This window comes from Corella eumyota, chromosome 1, assembly GCF_963082875.1.
Source record: "Corella eumyota chromosome 1, kaCorEumy4.1, whole genome shotgun sequence".
Lineage (NCBI taxonomy): Eukaryota > Metazoa > Chordata > Ascidiacea > Phlebobranchia > Corellidae > Corella > Corella eumyota.
The window spans coordinates 20,934,987-20,952,922 of record NC_137490.1 but is presented as its reverse complement, the minus strand read 5'-3'; the positions used below and the strand labels follow the sequence as shown (position 1 = coordinate 20,952,922).

The window sequence follows — 17,936 nt, the reverse complement described above, 5'->3', positions numbered from 1 at the left end:
TGATGTGTATTGAATTATAACATCGTGGTGTTTTAAAATTTTACGGTTTTACTAACAAATTTTACATCAATAATAAAACAAATTTCATTCACGATATAGTTGTGCAACATTGTGGGTTTGGTGACCATGCCATAACATACTTAAACTTTTTGTGTAAACAATAATATTTATGGCATTTTTTAAATCATTAAATTGATTTTATCCATTTTTTATGTTGAATTATTATATTATTTATTGTATGTCTTTTATAACTCTAACTTATGCTCGAAAACGTGTTACTATCTGAGTATAAACAGTTTTTTGTAACGTTATATTTTAAATTTAATGCCAATTTTAAGCGCTTTTGTGCTTGAAATTCCTATTCAAATCAAGACCTCAAGTGAAAAACATGTTGGTTAAAATAATAATTCCTAAAACACGTTTCATTAGTTAACTTAGGAAAAAGGTCTGGTGCACAGGGAATTAGAAATTAATCTACATATGCCCCAAAACAGTTCTCTCTTATGTTGTTCATCTTGTTACTTAAAAAGTAGAGTCAGTTTAGGAAAATATGACGACAGAATATATAGTTGCTAGAAATGGGAAAAAGTTTGGATTTCGAAAATTAACAAGCAGTGACCGTGACCAAGTTTTACATTTAGTTTTTACTTATTTTTTTAAGCAAGAACCTACCTACCAAGCCTTGGGGACAACTTATAAGATGGATAATATTTACAAAAACGATGAAAAGTATTTTACAGTAGGCACACTTTTATTTCTGTGTCACCTTAAAGTAATATAAGTTTTGAAGTTTTTATTAGGACGTAAAATGTATGGCATTGGTGCGACTCGAACCCGAAACCCTTCGATTTAAAAAAAATAATACTTTATCTTAAAAAAATAAAATACTTTATTTAAATTTAATTTAAAAAAAATTCATTTCCAATAGTGTTTATAAAATTTTTTCCATCGTTTAAAACTTTTTTGTATACTCGATTTAACTTTGTTGGAATCGCTAACCCTGGCTTTCTAACCCTAATCGAGTTCAAGCCCTAGCTCATGCGATTTCGAAAGCAAGTCGCTACATTTATGACGTCACTATATATCGCGAAACCTATAAAGTGTTATATAAGAGAGTTTTGCAATCTTGTTAGTTATGTATATAGCACGGTAGTATTGTTGACAATGAATCACAAAATCCTTTTAGAACCTTTAAAAAATGTCTGTGGTACCTACAATTTAATTTTTTTAAATACTGGAAAATGATTACTATGCAAAACGAGGTTATTATATTTTTTCGTGTGACGTAGAAAGTACTAAGTAGCGTAGTGAATGTATACAAGCTGGTACTTTCTACGTCATCACAAACAGGGCTTCCCTTTTCTTTCTGTTTTAATTAAATTATTTTTAAATTTGTATAACTTAAAAAGTAGATGAAATTATTTAAAATTAAAATCATTTTTGTGTTCAGTGACACCAACTTCATCAATTTTTGAGTAAAAAAATATCGCCAATATATGACTTTAAATTGCTTTAAAATTACTTGTACAGCATTATTAATATAGTTAATTTAGTAATATATGAAATTTAACAATAATAAGTTCTTTTTACCAGTTATACTTTTAGTTTCATGCATTTATTATTATAAGATAACTATATAAAAACTGCCAGTTGTTTTACATGTATAAGTTACAAAAGGCAAATTTATGTTGCAATCATATAAACTTATTTTCATAATTTTTTAGAGTTTTTTAAGTCATGATGTCAGCATCGGAATATTTGATGAAAATCCTGACAAATTAATAGCGATCTTGTTGTGTTCAATGTCCACGTTAAAACAACAATATAACAAGGAAAAAAGTGAGGATAAAGGGATCACAATTTTGGCAAGGGTAAAAAACATGTTAGTAAATTAAACAAGGTTTGATAAATATCGTAAAACTACTTATATTTTATTATTTAAAAAAAATGTTTAATTATTGTAAACAAAAATAATAAACAAATATTTTTTATATGCATTTGCAATTGTTTTTTCTATCACCTTAAAGTTTTTGTAAGTGTTAGGTTTTTGTATTTGTAATAAAAAAAATGTGTGCGTTGGGACGTGTTTAAGCTATCTGTAAACGCCGGGCTCAAGAGCGAATGGTGTAGTATTGGTGCGGCTTGAACCCAAAACCTCTTGGATCGCAGTCCAAAGCCATGACTAGTATACCACACTATTGGACACCTAGACTATTTTTTTTCCATGTCATCTTAAAGTAATAGTTTTTTTTATTGGGAAAAGGTGTGCTGTTATGACATGTTTAAAGCTATCCGTAAACCCCGAGCCTAAGGGCAAATAATGTGGCAATGGTGCAGTTCGAACCCAAAACCTTTCGGCTCATAGTACGCTGCCATGACTGCTTAACCACACTAACGGACTACTATCATTAATTATTATTTTTTTTTTCATATCACCTTAAGGTGATAGGTTTTATTTTTTTTATTGGGAAAGGGTGTGCTGGTATGACGTGTTTTGAGCTATACGTAAAAGTCGGGCTCAAGGGCGAATAGTGTGACGTTGGTGCGGCTCGAACCCGAAACCTTTCGGCTCGTAGTCCGACGTCTTGATGATCAATTTTTTTGCAGGAAGCCCTTTTACACTATCTAGCGGGATAACTTTTTTATTTAGTTTCTTGATAAAATGGAGGGAGACATTCCAAACACAGTAGTTGGAAATTCAAAGTACATTATGGTCGAATGCGCAGCAACAGAAACACGATACTCAAACATGGGAATAGCAAGTGCCGCATGGAAATTGTAAGTTTGATTAATATTTTTCAGAATGAAATCAATGGGAATTGAACCCAGGACTCCATGTAGTGTAAAAAGTGTTCTGACCACTGCACCACGAACCTTTACAAGTTGTCTTGTCTTCTAGTATATATTACCTTTATTATACATTTTATTTTAAGACTATTCGATATAGCTCAAGAAAAGAACTGCAGATATATTGTCTCAGTTTGTACGTCGAAATATTCACAACTTATCAACAAAAAACTGGGTTGTTTTTCTCTTAAATCCACCAGGTATGACGAATATATTGATGATGTCACTGGAGAGAAAGAATTTGCCAAGACTCCTCTACCCCATGTTGATGTTAACGTTTTCTGCATAACTTTGTGACATGTTGCTGTTGTTTCCAAAATATAGCTTTAGCGTGTTATTGTGTTAAATATTATTATTATTGTTTAGTCAGGTTTTTGCTATTATGTTTGTTTTAATATTGTTATGGGTAATTATGCTGCTGATTAAGTGCTGGCTCAGCAAGAGTTCATACCGTTTATAGCGCCTTACTCAAGGACGCTACAACATGAGCAGTAGGGAATAAACCCACGACCTCATGGTGGCGTAACAAGTGTTTTTACCATTACACTATACGCTGCCTTAGTCTTCTTGATTTTGACATCTTTTATATTGATTTTTTTTTAAATTTTACTAACTGGTAATATTGTATGTTTTTTTAATACTTTGATACTGATTATCTTCAGTTTAAAAACAGGTTAATTTTAAGCTTTGAAATAATTAATAAAAACAACTTTATTAAGCTAATTCATGGTCAAATTTTACTAAAGTTAAATTGTATATTAAAAAAAATAAATATATTTTATTTTGATATTTAATGTTAGTTATAAATTGAGTGTTTTATATATATTTATAAGTGTTATTAAACAAATTAATAAAATGTTTTGTTGTTGCATAGTGGTTAAAACAAGTGGTAATTAAATGTTAGTTTTCAAACATTGTTGTTATTGTAGAAAATTTCCAATTTCATGAAAGTTTTAAAACACCTGAGGCAATATTGAACAAATAAAATCATAGAAAATTGTGTAATAAAATACAGGTCGTAATAGAAAGCACTTTAAGTGTCGCAAATAAAAATTACTGGTTTTAAAATTGATTACTGGTCACTACTGGCAAATATTAGTTAGCGACCATATTACGACAACAACATTGCAGTCAATAAGGTGGAAAATTGACTACATTTGATATGTAAAAAATTCTATTACATTTACACCTTAAAAAACTAATTTTGAATACGATCTTACATGGCACTGAATTGGAATAGATTTGGTGTTGTTCGAATATTTGATTGTTTTGTTGGTGGTCGATTTCTCCCAGCCTAATAATGGAGGAATACTAATGCAAATTGCTAATAACCAAACCAGTAGAATTTTAAACGTAACCCTGTTTAGAGTAAATAGAAGAGTTGTAACGAAAAATACTTATTAACAAATATATGTAATGTATTTTAAATGCATTATTAATAAATGTCAAAAAAATCAAAAAAGCTAGTATATTCAAATAAAATTTTTACCCATTTTTTCGTTTTTTGGTAAAATATTTGACGGCGTTATTGATCGAGCGGTGACGCTCAAGAGCGATTGCACATAGATGTAAAATTAAGGCAGTACAACAACAAATATCAGTAGCTGTCCACACTTGACATAAAGCTTCTCCTAACAGCCAAGTGCCAGTTATCTAAGTAAAAAAAATCTCAATGTTAAACAACTTTTGTTTTTAAGAACAGAAATTCATTCTAAAGTTTATTTCTATTCTGAAGTTCAAATCTCGGCATATTAGAAGTAACAATCTAATTTTTACTTTTAATTATGCATAACTATATATAATTCTTTGTTCAATTTATAATTTTTTCGTTCACTTTGTCTTTTTTTAATTGACACAGAAAGGTCGACTTCACAACAAAATATAGAGTAACCTTAGTTACCCCGACCCAGTCTTGAATTGACCTTAGCAGTTTGGGGTATTTTAAATTATAATTGCCCGATGAATTAGCTGCTGATTAAGTATTTGATTTCTACCGTTTAAAACGCCTTACTTAAGAGCGCAACAGCATAATATCAGTAAAAATTAAACCCAAGACCCCACGTAGTAAAGCCAGGACCTCATGTCCTTAAGCCAGGATATTCTATTTATCCATAACTTAATAACCTACCTCATACAATGCACTTAACGGCATAACGAGACAAGCCAACAGTAAGTCGGTTACCGCCAGAGAACAAATCAAGAAGTTGCCAGGTGAATGAAGATTTCTTTCCAGTTTCACGGCACAAATTACAAGCACATTTCCCAGGGTTGCCCCGATAATAATTAATGTTAAAACCATAGCAACGACCACATATTCTAAACGTTAAAATATTACAGAGTTTTACGTATATTCAATTTAGCTTATACTATTTTTGTTATAAGAAGATCAATGTACCTGTAGTTGATTTGTTTATGTTCAAAAATATTCCATAATCTTGCGTTGTGCTTGTATTTATTTCCATTATGCTTTTACTAAATTAGTAACCTTATTTGCTAGTTTAAAAATATCATAAATATACAATTAGGTCTGAAAACCACGAAATAAGACATTAAGTGCTTTTTTGAAGGCCTAAATACACTGAATAATAAATGTACGTTACACCCATGGTATTTATACATAGAAAAACATAAATGTTTTCATTTAACCTGAGTAAACAGGGTAGGTATTGTTGATTTCAAGCGCAAACCTATACGCTAAACAGCATACGACAACGTCAAAAAACAGTGATTATTTGCGTAGTTAATCAATAGAATTTTCTTTGTTCTGTGCTTAAAGCGTTTACGTTATTGATTAAAACGAACATTTTTAATGTGTGGTTTTTTGGAATAATAAAGTTAAAACAACAACTCCTGTTTACGCCAATATCTTGGTTCGATCTTTTATTGCCACGCCTTTTTTAAACAGCATAAAATAAAACCTTAACCCGTTCTTCATTTAAATAAAATGTAGTTCTACTATTTATTTTAAAGTACGTTATACATCAGACCTAGTGAATACATGACAGTTTTAACCATATTAATTCAGGATTTTGTTACTAAAATAACAATAGCTTACAATCCATTTAAAATGTTGTTATCAATCATTTCATGTCTTTTATTGTTCAACTAACCATCACATTTTTGCGGGTTTTTAACTAAACATGTCGACTACTAGTAGATTATATCTTTAAATAAGAGTCAATATCAGCGGCTTTAAAATCCGAGTAAAAATTTATAGTTTTTTTAAACATTAAATTCTGATAAAAATCCCAATTAAAAAACAAACACCTATTTATAAAGTTTAATCACGATTTAATTAAGGTAATTTAAAATTAAATAGGCCTTTTATATTTACTTAAAACTAACAACATTGCCAGACTTCAAATTTCACCATTTTACAAAAAATAAGTATTTACATTAAAAATAGCTAAGATTTTAAAGCAGAAGGAACAAAGCTTATATAATAAAGAATAAAAACGCAGTGGTTTATCTTTACGAGACTTGGTAGCAAAGGTTCGATTCCCACTGCTGCCTAGTAATTTATAACAGTGAAAAAATAGAATATAACTAGAAGGAAATGCTTTTAAAAATAGAACGGAGTCATATAAGTTATGAATAGGTTTCGATCCAGGGTTTTCATAAAATAGTCCGAAATAAAATACACAATGGCATTTCAAAATTTAAAAAAATGAATTAAAAATAGAAGCCTAACAAATTTATAATAATCAATGACTACAAGCTTGCTAATATTTGAAACAAAGAAACAAGTAAAAATTAAAATAAAATACGCAACAGAATTTCTAAATTTCAATAAAAGTGAATTGAAAATAGAAGGAAATGCAAGCCTAAATATTTATAATAATCAATACCAGCAAGCTTGCTAATATTTAAAAAAAATATTAGCAAAAAATACTAAAGTCTTTTGCAAAATTACTATTACACAAATTGTCACATGTATATCCATAATAAAATCGACAAAAAAAAGTTTTTTGTTTTCCTTAATTAAAGTCCACGTAAACTGCTCGCGCGTTGTCTGCAAAAATAAATAAATTTAAAATAAATTATATAAAAAATAAACGCATCAAAATGTTAGTTTTAAATATAAAAACTTAACTAGGTTTGCCACTCTCCGCACAAGAAAAATGCGTTAGATGGCGGTTAAGATCATAAAATATTACAAAAAAAAACAACGTTTTAAAAATATAATTTTAATTATGTTAATATAACAATAAAACCCTGTACCCTAACATTTGGTAAACAAGTTTAATTAACAGGGTACTATGTTGTATGGTTATAGTTTTGATTATTTGTAAACGCAAGTTGAACGAAATAGTTATTTAAAAAAACGAAACGCCAACAAAAATAAGAATGGATTTAGAGGGTAATAAATAAAATCGACCGCATTATATGCACAGATTCCCGCCAAAGCAAAGTAAAATTACCGATCTTAAAGTACAATACATTCGTAATCTTAAATAGTGAGAATTTAAGGTACATCAAGACGACCTGTATACATATATAATAAGTTTAATTAAATAATAAAATTGAAATAGACTTACATGCAACAGCGTCTGTACGAACATTTTGTGCTTGGGCTGAAAAAATTAAACTAAATTTATCAAGTGTTTTTTGTTAGTTATTTATTCTCGGTGTGAATAGGTCGACTTCATGGCTTAAACACAGAGTAACATCAGGTACCTGACCCAGTCTTAGGCTGGCTTTGCCAGTTTGAGATATTAAAGATTGAAATTGCCAGTTAATTATAAGCTGCTAATTGAGTGTTGGCTCAGCAAGAGCAGATACCGTTTAAAGCGCCTTATTTAAGGGAGCTACAGCATGGAAGCAGTGGGAATCGAACCCAGGACCAAATGAGGTAAAGCTAAGTGTTCTAACCACTACACCATGCTGACTACAGTTAAAAATAAATAATTTAAAGTTTTTGGTATAAACTTACCTGCAATAACATTTTCATATTGGTCTTCTGGTCGAGCTGTAAAATTTAGATAAATTTTGTTTAAAATTAAAATTACAATTTTTTAACAAAGCATTTATAAATCATTTAACCCATTTAAGAATTTTGAAAAAAAACATTAAAAAAATAACCTACAACATCAGATGCAAGTTCTATTACTGGACCCACCGCAAAAACAAATCAATAAATAATAGCTTAATGATGTATTTTATAAACAATTTAATTCCAATATATTGCCATATCCACTTAAGGTAATAGGTTTTTATATTTTTATTGTGAAAGAGTGTGCTGTTGTGAAGTGTGTGAGCTATCTGTAAACGCCTGGCACGAATAGTGTGGCATTAGTGCGGCTTGAACTCCAAACCTTTTGGCTCGTAGTTTAATGTCATGACCAGTATACCACACTACCAATCAAATAAAATGTAAAATTTTAACAATTAACATAGAACATTATTACCTGCAACAGCACCAGCATTTAAGTCTACCGACCGAGCTGCAAAAATAAATTAAATATTAGTTTAACTGAAATCAAAAACAAATTTAGTTTAACTTACATAATTATTTAATTCTATCTAAATTCTCTAAATTTACAAAAGATTTTACTGGCAAGGCTGGAAGATTAAAATGAAAAATATATAAAACTTGCATAAACAACAAAAGAATAGGTTGGGGTAACAAAAGTTGTTTTATAATTAGGTTATAAAACCTTACCATGCAATTAAAATAATGTTTTAAACTTACATGAACCATTGTTTTTCAGTTTATAAAATAGAAAGAAGATGACAAGAAGAAAAAGTGCTGAAGTTGCCCATCCTAATATTAAAGGAATTTCCTAAATAAAAAAAAAAATTTAAATTTAAATAAAATTAATGCTTGATAAATAAAAAAAAGTGAAAGGTCTAAAAAAACTTTAAAAAATGAAGTTTTTATAATAAAATATGAAGTTTCTTACATTGCATTGTTCTTGTTGGGGTGGAGAAGATCCTGTTGTTAAATTTAAAGCTGTTTTTGGTGCCATGACATCATTCATTCCGGTTTTTAGGGTCGTGGCATCATTTTTTATGGTTTCTGGTGTTACAACCCTTGTTTGTTTCTTGACTGTAGTTGTAGTAGAAATAGTGGTTGTAGTCATAGCTGCACAATAACAAAAATTTAACAACTTATCTTTAAATGAATAAGAGAGTAAGTTTCATATTTTGATATTTTATTAAATTAACAAACACCTGCTTCTAGTAATCAGTAAGCTTTTAAGTTGTTAAAATTTAAATAAGATTTCACAGATTTCAAATTAAAAATATTAAAAACTTAAATAAAAAACTTGGAATTAATATATAAGTTACTTACATGCTGGTAAATCTCGTTGGCAAATATATCTGTGTAAATAATTACATGAATAATTCGCCCACTTTGTATGACCACCACCTAAGGAAACACAATTCTTTTTCCCTCCCCAATTATCAGGTTCACCACCATACCCCCAGTTAGATTGGTTACTCAGCAAAGTTGTGTTATCGTTCCACTTAAAAGAGGAATCGTCATTAGAGGAGTTTGTTCTTGTTAGGCCGATCCAGTACCAGGTATATTGTCCTACAACATAAAAGATAAAATTTTTGTTAATGATTTAAAAAATTGTTTCAAATTAGTTCAAAAAACATATAACAATAAAATAAACATTTAAGGGTTAAAAATTTTAACCATATATACCTCTAAATAAACATTTTGTTTCAAATAAGTTTAGAACATATAGCAACAAAAATAAATATTTTAAAGTTTTAAACCATACCTCCAAATAAAGATATTGTTTGTCTAATAAAATCACTGATTCCCGATGTCTTGGGAGTTACCAACATTGAGTTCATTTCTGCACATCTTGTCACTGCTGTTGCATAGGTAACCACAGTTAAACTAAAATCATATTCGACATTCTCATGAGTAAACTTAAAGTGCCCGTTTACTAAATTTAAACATTGTTGCCCATCTCTGCCCTCGCTTTCTGTTTTCATGTTTTTTGTTGTTACAGAACTTGTTTTATTCTTGTCTGTAGCCATACTAGTAATAGTGGTTGTAGTCATAGCTGTACAACAACTAAATATTAATAAAGTCTTTCATAAATGATTAGGAGAGTAGGATTTAAATTTTAAATATTTATTTAAATACAATATCTTACGGAAAGTTTAAAACTTAAAATGTCAACCAAAAAAAAAAATCAACAAAATTTTAACAGAATTTAGGGTAAAAATATTAAAAACTTAAATAAAATAAATAACTCGGAATTAATATATAAGTTACTTACATGCTGGTAAATCTCGTTGGCAAATATATCGCCAACTATCATAATCACATGGAAAATCCCCCCACTTTGTATCACCACCATAATATAACCCAACACAATTCTCATCCCCATACCTATTATCAGGTTCACCATCAGCCCAGTTAGATTGGCTACTCAGCAAAGTTGTGTTATCGCTCCACTTAAAAGAGGAATCGTCATTAGAGGAGTTTGTTCTTGTTAGGCCGATATAGTAATAGGTGAAATAGGTATATTGTCCTACAACATAAAAGATAAAATTTTTGTTGCTAAATCATGTTTTTCAAAGTTGTTTAATGAAGTTTAAAACATATAACAATAAAATAATTATTTTTAAAGTTTTAGACCATACCTCCCAATAAATATAATGTTTGATTAATAAAATTACGGATTTCCAGTGTCTTGGGAGTTACCAACGTGGAGTTCATTTCTGCACATCTTTCCACTGCTGTTTCGTAGTAAACATTAGTTAAACTAAAATCATATTCTACATTCTCATGAGTAAACTTAAAGTGCCCGTTTACTAACTTTAAACATTGTTGCCCATTTACAACATTTAAACTTAAAATCATCAAACTTAAAACCAACTTGTTCATATTGTAACTAATCAGTTTGTTGTTTAAATAAAATGATTCAAAAATAATAAGCCTAAGTAATATATAGAGTACACAGGATTTGTTTACTTCCTTGACATAAATGGATATTTATCCTCTTTTTTTAATATTTTTAAAAATAAAAATTAAATAGAATGACAATAAGTTTGGAAGTCCGAAAAACTGTCAGAACTTCCTGAATTGTTAAAATACAATAAACACAATTATGACATCATAAATAGGCACCAGATATAGTATTTAAAAAAAATTTCTAATTATTGTTTCCTTATCTTATTTTATCAAGTATTAGTTGTTAAATTTTACCTACTATTTAGCTTTTGGTGCCAAACTTCTAATTAAAAATCGTGTTCTTCCATTTCTGCTCCGCAATTTTATGTAATTCTTGAACAAAATCTTGTTCTCCCATTTTTGCTCCGCATTTTTATATAATTCTTAAACACATTTTGCAAAGGGAATGAAATAGTTGTGTTAAAAATGGAGTAGAATATGGGTCCAATAATAATGTTTGTAAGTTGTAATATGCTGTAGGTGGTAATGTTTATGGGTAGCTTTTTTTTCGTTGTCCGACGGTTTAAACAGGTAGTACTAAAATAAAAGCAGAAAAGGACAAAATTCGAGATTAAGGTAAGGTATTAAAATTTCGTTCCTTTTTGCATCTTTAAACCAGGCAACAATGTTAATAGAGCTCCACTTATTTAGCCCCAGAATTATAAACATTGTTAGCTATGAAAAAGCTGACACTTAAATATAAAAGATTATATTCGACTTGCACCATGTGTAGTAGTAAGAACACTTGCTACACCACATGAGGTCATGGGTTCAATTTCCGCTGCTCTCATGCTGTAGTGCCCTTGAGTAAGGCACTATAAAAGGCAGCATAATTATCAGGCAATTATAATCTATAATATCCCAAACTGCAACAGGCAACTCTGGATCTGGGTAACAGTTGTTACTCTATGTTTGGGTCGGCATTCGACCTTCGTTGAGGATAAATTTATATATATACAAAAAAAATGGTATGTGAATAAAAGGAAAGATTAGGGTATACAAAATAAAAAATATTTTTAGGGTATACAAAAAAAGGTATAAAGATTCTGTCTTTTTCGCATTTTAAAACGGGCAGACGACTTTAATAGAGCTCCCAGTATTAAATGCAATGTTTTATTTTTATAAAAATTAGTTTACCCCTTATTTAAAATAACTAAACAGGCTGTTGTTTGTTTTTACTAGTTTCGATATCGTTAAATTGCTAGTAGGTATATGTGACCGTATTTAGCACATTACTCAATAGCGCAGTAACGTGGAATCAGTGGAAAAATGAACCCAGAATTCCACGTGGTTATTCTTCGAACTTTTACCAACTGCACAAGTTGCATGAAATCATAACTTTAAGTAAAATTGACATGCTTATTCTATTTTCGATTAATTTAGTATACATTCACTTAAATGTAATTTTCCAAAGACATAAAAACTGTTTTTAAAAAATCGCACGTGCGTTTTGTATTAGAGGGAAAGTTATGACTAAACGTGGCCTAAGGTGTGTTAAAAATTTAAAGCACATAAATTTATAGAACATTTATTAAATCATAAAATATAAAAAACAAGTTTTACCAAACATAATTAGCTAGAAAAATTTTTAAAAACAAATACCTTCTCATAAATTTTTTTATAACAAAATTATTTGTTTATATAGCTTATTAAGAAACCAACTGGTAAACGTATAGGAAATGGTTAATAAATATTTACTACACAGATATACCTAATTATATATGTTGTTAAAACAATTTACTACGTTAAAAATGTAACAACAAACGTTAGTGATCTCTTAGCATATGGGCCTAAATTAATTAAGCCAAGAATGACAAATAAAGGAAATTAGAATAAGAGTGTGTTGTATAAAAAACACACAACAAAACATAAATGTCAATATTTAAATTACTTTACTAAACATATGTAGAAATTTATTTGAAAATGACGGCAAATTATGTAGTTTCAAAAAATGGAAAACAATTCGGTTTTCGTTATTTAACAAACAATGATAGAAATGAAGTTTTACGTTTAATGGCAAAATATTTTGAAAACGAAGAACCAACTTTTAAGATAATGAAGTCAACTTATGAAATAAATCAAGCCGAGAAAATCTGCAGAAGTTATTATTTAGTAAGAGAATGCAAATTTAATAAAACTCCTAGTGTTTATTTCATATAAACAAGTTATGCATTTTATTGTCAAATAGTGGCGAAGTGGTGTAGGTAGTAGTACTTAACACTTGGCTTTAATGTGAGGCCTAGGTTTGATTCCCACTGTTTTAATGCTGCAGCGCACCTAAGTAAGGTGCTATAAATAAAATACACTTTTGCAAAACTGAAATCAATCAGCAGCTTAATTATTGAGCAATTATAATCACTGTCTCAAACTGCCAAAAGCAACTCGAGACTGGGTTAGTGTAAATTAAGTTACTCTATTTTTAGTATGTTAAGTCAACTTTAAACTAAAGTAATTTTTAAGTTTAATTCATTTTTAACATAAAAGAGCTATCTGAGCCACAACGCAAGCATTGGTATTTACGATGAAAATGCACGAAACTTGATAGGATTTCTAATATGTTCAATTTCAAATCTTTCACAAACAAAATTTGCCCAAAATAGCGAAGACAAAACATCTGATATCCTTGAAAGGGTAAAGTTCAAGTTTGGTTAACTAACTTACCACATAACATGATATTATTGGTTTATTCCCATATCCTATTTATACATATTGTATCACCTTTAAGTAAGGTGATACATTAGGTAAATGCCTCTTCTGGGATTAAAACTAAAGCCTAGTGCAACTTAAGACTGAGTTGGGGTAATATATGTTACTTTATGCGTTGAAGTCCTTTTCAAATCAAAAATAAATTTACAAGAAGTAGAAAAATAAATGCAAAGACTTTAATAAAACAAACAATAACATAAGTTTATTTGTGAAGTACCAACCTCACAAAATAACAAGTTCAAACCACGTTTAAACAACTGCTGATAATTGATGTTGCTTAGTTTTTAGGTCCCTTTAAAGAAGATATTTCAAGTACTGTAGTTGGCAATTCTAACTACTTAGTAGTCGAATGTGCATCAATTAAAACTTCATATGCAAACATAGGAATAGTTGGAGCCGCTTGGAAAGAGTAAGTAAATGTTAACAACACCTATGAGGTCGTGTGTTTAATTCTCATTACACCTATGCTGTAGCGCCCTTATGTAAGGTGCTATAAACGGTATAACTTCTGCTGAGCCAACACCTATTCAAGAGCATAATTTCCGGGCAATTCTAATCTATATAATATACAAACTGGCGAAGGCAACTCGAGACTGGGTCAGTTACTCTATGTTAAGATCGCGCATTCGGTCTTCCCACATCGAGGATAAAGATATATAAAAAAAACTTTAAAGTTTTTACAGGTAATAATATTTCAAATATTTTCTTCAAGATGTATTACAACGGCGAAGAAAAATGACTGCAAATTCGTTTTATCAGTTTGTACGTCGAAATATTCACAACTTATTAACGAAAAACTTGGCGGTTGGTCACTAAAGACACACAGGTATGACGAATACGTTGATGACGTCACTAGGAATAAAGAATTTGCAAATATTCCTCTACCTCATGTTGATACACGTTTGATGTGTATTGAATTATAACATTATGGTGTTTTATAATTTTACGGTTTTACTAACAAATTTTACATCAATAATAAAACAAATTTCATTCACGATATAGTTGTGCAACATTGTGGGTTTGGTGACCATGCCATAACATATTTTAAATCTTAGTGTCTTCATTAATATTTATGGCATGTTTTAAATCATGAAATTTATTTTGTCAATTTTTTCCGTTGCAATATTATATTATTTATTGTATGTCTTTTATAACTCTAACTAACGCTCGAAAACTTTTAAAAAAAATATTTCTGTTTGTTATATTTAAAAACTATTTAGCAAAAATAACTGTCAGAAAAAATTGAAATACAAAGTAACTTATTTAATCAAAATTTTTACATTCTTAATAGAAACTTTGGCGCGTGTATGTGCAAGAGTCAAAGGATTATTGTTAATTTTTACATTATAGTGTTACTATCTGAGTATAAACAGTTTTTTGTAACGTTATAATTTAAATTTAATGCCAATTTTAGTCGCTTTTGTGTTTGGAATTTCTATAAAATCCAGACCTCAAGCGAAAAACATGTTAGTTAAAATAATAATTCCTAAAACACGTTTCATTAATTAACTTAGGAAAAAGGTCTGTTGCACAGGAAATTAGAAATAAATCTACATATGCCCCAAAACAGTTCTCTCTTATGTTGTTTATCTTGTTACTTAAAAAGTAGAGTCAGTTTAGGAAAATATGACGACAGAATATATAGTTGCTAGAAATGGGAAAAAGTTTGGATTTCGAAAATTAACAAGCAGTGACCGTGACCAAGTTTCACATTTAGTTTTCACTTATTTTTTTAAGCAAGAACCTACCTACCAAGCCTTGGAGACAACTTATAAGATGGATAATATTTACAAAAACGATGAAAAGTATTTTGCAGTAGGCACACTTTTATTTTTGTGTCACCTTAAAGTAATATAAGTTTTGAAGTTTTTATTAGGACGTAAAATGTATGGCATTAGTGCGACTCGAACCCGAAACCCTTCAATTTAAAAAAAATATTACTTTATTTTAAAAAAATTAAATACTTTATTTAAATTTAATTAAAAAAAAAATTCATTTCCAATAGTGTTTATATAATTTTTTCCATCGTTTAAAACTTTTTTGTATACTCGATTTAACTTTGTTGGAATCGCTAACTCTGGTTTGCTAACCCTAATCGAGTTCCCTAGCTCATGCGATTTCGAAAGCAAGTCGCTACATTTATGACGTCACTATATATCCCGAAACCTTTAAAATGCTTTAAAATTACTTGTACAGCATTATTAATAAAGGTAATTTAGTAATATATGAAATTTAACAATAATAAATTCTTTTTACCAGTTATACTTTCAGTTTCATGCCTTTATTATTATAAGATAACTATTTATAGGCTTTAAAAATGTATAAGTTGTATAAGCCCGGCAGCGTGGTGTAGTGGTAAGAACACTTGCTACACCACACATGAGGTCGTGGGTTCAATCCCCACTGCTTTCATACTGTAGCGCTTTTCAGTAAGGCGCTATAAACGGTACGAACTCCTGCTGAGCCAGCACTTGATCAGCAGTATAATAATCGGGCAATTATAATCTATAATATCCCAAACTGCCACAGGCAACTCGATACTGGGTCGGAGTAACTGATGTTACTCTATGTTTAAGTCGCGCATTCGACCTTCCCACATCGAGGATAAAGATATATACAAAAAAAAAAAGTTATTTGTATAAGTTACAATAGGTAGTAATATGGTTGCAAATTTATGTTGCAACCATATTACGATAATTAATTTATTTTGCTTATTTTAAAAACTTATTTTCATAATTTTTTAGGGTTTTTTAAGCCATGATGTCAGCATCGGAATATTTGACAAAAATCCTGACAAATTTATTGCGATCTTGTTGTGTTCAATGTCGACGTTAAAACAACAATATAACAAGGAAAAAAGTGAGGATAAAGCGATCACAATTTTGGCAAGGGTAAAAAACATGTTAGTAAATTAAACAAGGTTTGATAAATATCGTGATCGTATTTATATTTATTATTTAAAAAAAAATTTTAAATATTGTAAACAAAAATAATAAACGAATATTTCTTATATGCATTCGCAATTCTTTTTTCTATTACCTTAAAGTTTTTGTAAGTTTTAGGTTTTTTTATTTGTATTAAAAAAAAGTGTGCGTTGGGACGTGTTTAAGCTATCTGTCAACGCCGGACTCAAGAGCGAATGGTGTAGTATTGGTGCGGCCGTAAACGCCGAGCCTAAGGGCGAATAGTGTGGCAATGGTGCAGTTCGAACCCAAAACCTTTCGGCTCATAGTACGCTGCCATAACCGCTTAACCACACTAACAGACTACTATCATCAAATATTTTTTTTCCACCTTAAGGTGATAGGTTTATATCTTTTATTGGGGAAGGGTGTGCTGTTATGACGTGTTTTGAGCTATCCGTAAACGCCGGGCTCAAGGGCAAATAGTGTGACGTTGGTGCGGCTCGAACCCGAAACCTTTTGGCTCGTAGTCCGACGCCATGACCGGTTCGCCACACTACCCGACACTATTATCAATTATTTTTTTTTTTTTTTTTTTTTTTCCATATCACCTTAAGGTGATAGGTTTTATATTTTTTTATTGGGGAAGGGTGTGCTGTTATGACGTGTTTTGAGCTATCCGTAAACGCCGGGCTCAAGGGCGAATAGTGTAACGTTGGTGCGGCTCGAACCCGAAACCTTTCGGCTCGTAGACCGACGCCATGACCGGTTCGCCACACTACCCGACACTATTATCAATTATTAATCAATTTTTCTGCAGAAATCCCTCTTACACTATCTAGCGGGATAACATTTTTATTTAGTTTCTTGATAAAATGGAAGGAGACATTCCAAACACAGTAGTTGGAAATTCAAAGTACATTATGGTCGAATGCGCAGCAACAGAAACACGATACTCAAACTTGGGAATAGCAAGTGCCGCATGGAAATTGTAAGTTTGATTAATGTTTTTTAGAATAAGATCAACGGGAATTGAACCCAGGACTCCATGTAGTGTAAAAAGTGTTCTGACCACTATACCACGTACCTTTAAAAGTTATCTTGTCTTCGAGTATATATACCTTTATTAAATATTTTATTTTAAGACTATTCGATATAGCTCAAGAAAAGAACTGCAAATATATTGTCTCAGTTTGTACCTCGAAATATTCACAACTTATCAACAAAAAACTGGGTGGTTTTTCTCTTAAATCCACCAGGTATGACGAATATATTGATGATGTCACTGGAGAGAAAGAATTTGCCAAAACTCCTCTACCCCATGTTGATGTTAACGTTTTCTGCATAACTTTGTGACATGTTGCTGTTGTTACCAAAATATAGCTTTAGCGTCCTATTGTGTTAAATATTATTATTATTGTTTAGTCAGGTTTTTGCTATTATGTTTATTTTAATATTGTTATGGGTAATTATGCTGCTGATTAAGTGCTGGCTCAGCAAGAGTTCATACCGTTTATAGCGCCTTACTCAAGGACGCTACAGCATGAGCAGTTGGGTAT

General features: G+C 30.2%; 3 protein-coding genes across 3 annotated transcripts; 1 reads left to right on the top strand and 2 right to left on the bottom strand.

The window, feature by feature from the left end:
* Positions 1-3,666: 3,666 nt before the first annotated feature.
* On the bottom strand, positions 3,667-5,368 carry LOC145763694 (5-hydroxytryptamine receptor 1B-like). Its single transcript, XM_082575198.1, has 4 exons — positions 5,243-5,368; positions 4,976-5,163; positions 4,337-4,500; positions 3,667-4,206 (listed from the first exon to the last, which is right to left on the bottom strand). The coding sequence occupies exons 1-4, from the start codon at positions 5,307-5,309 to the stop codon at positions 4,038-4,040; spliced, it is 588 nt and encodes a 195-aa protein (XP_082431324.1). The 5' UTR covers positions 5,310-5,368; the 3' UTR covers positions 3,667-4,037.
* Positions 5,369-6,274: 906 nt separating this feature from the next.
* On the bottom strand, positions 6,275-10,702 carry LOC145742104 (uncharacterized). The gene is made up of 10 exons (XM_082559867.1): positions 10,495-10,702; positions 10,092-10,346; positions 9,582-9,872; positions 9,143-9,385; positions 8,751-8,932; positions 8,540-8,630; positions 8,256-8,291; positions 7,781-7,816; positions 7,386-7,421; positions 6,275-6,859 (listed from the first exon to the last, which is right to left on the bottom strand). Exons 1-10 carry the CDS (start codon positions 10,700-10,702, stop codon positions 6,825-6,827), a joined length of 1,413 nt encoding a protein of 470 aa, XP_082415993.1. The 3' UTR covers positions 6,275-6,824.
* A 1,989-nt stretch (positions 10,703-12,691) lies between these two features.
* On the top strand, positions 12,692-17,733 carry LOC145742096 (uncharacterized). The gene is made up of 4 exons (XM_082559854.1): positions 12,692-12,880; positions 16,219-16,365; positions 17,241-17,368; positions 17,523-17,733. Exons 1-4 carry the CDS (start codon positions 12,692-12,694, stop codon positions 17,731-17,733), a joined length of 675 nt encoding a protein of 224 aa, XP_082415980.1.
* Positions 17,734-17,936: the final 203 nt, after the last annotated feature.

Bases quoted from the DNA above. Each gene is read 5' to 3' on its own strand.
- LOC145763694 (XM_082575198.1), bottom strand. From the start codon at position 5,309: ATGGAAATAAATACAAGCACAACGCAAGATTATGGAATATTTTTGAAC. The intron at 5,164-5,242 runs GTACATTGATCT...TTTAACGTTTAG, and splicing joins CATAAACAAATCAACTACAG to AATATGTGGTCGTTGCTATG. The intron at 4,207-4,336 runs GTAAAAATTTTA...TACTCTAAACAG, and splicing joins ACCAAAAAACGAAAAAATGG to GGTTACGTTTAAAATTCTAC.
- LOC145742104 (XM_082559867.1), bottom strand. From the start codon at position 10,702: ATGAACAAGTTGGTTTTAAGTTTGATGATTTTAAGTTTAAATGTTGTA. The intron at 8,292-8,539 runs GTAAGTTTAAAA...TTATTTTTGCAG, and splicing joins ACTGAAAAACAATGGTTCAT to CTCGGTCGGTAGACTTAAAT. The intron at 7,422-7,780 runs GTAAGTTTATAC...TAATTTTTTCAG, and splicing joins ATATGAAAATGTTATTGCAG to CCCAAGCACAAAATGTTCGT.
- LOC145742096 (XM_082559854.1), top strand. From the start codon at position 12,692: ATGACGGCAAATTATGTAGTTTCAAAAAATGGAAAACAATTCGGTTTT. The intron at 12,881-16,218 runs GTAAGAGAATGC...ATAATTTTTTAG, and splicing joins TCTGCAGAAGTTATTATTTA to GGTTTTTTAAGCCATGATGT. The intron at 16,366-17,240 runs GTAAAAAACATG...ATTTTTATTTAG, and splicing joins CGATCACAATTTTGGCAAGG to TTTCTTGATAAAATGGAAGG.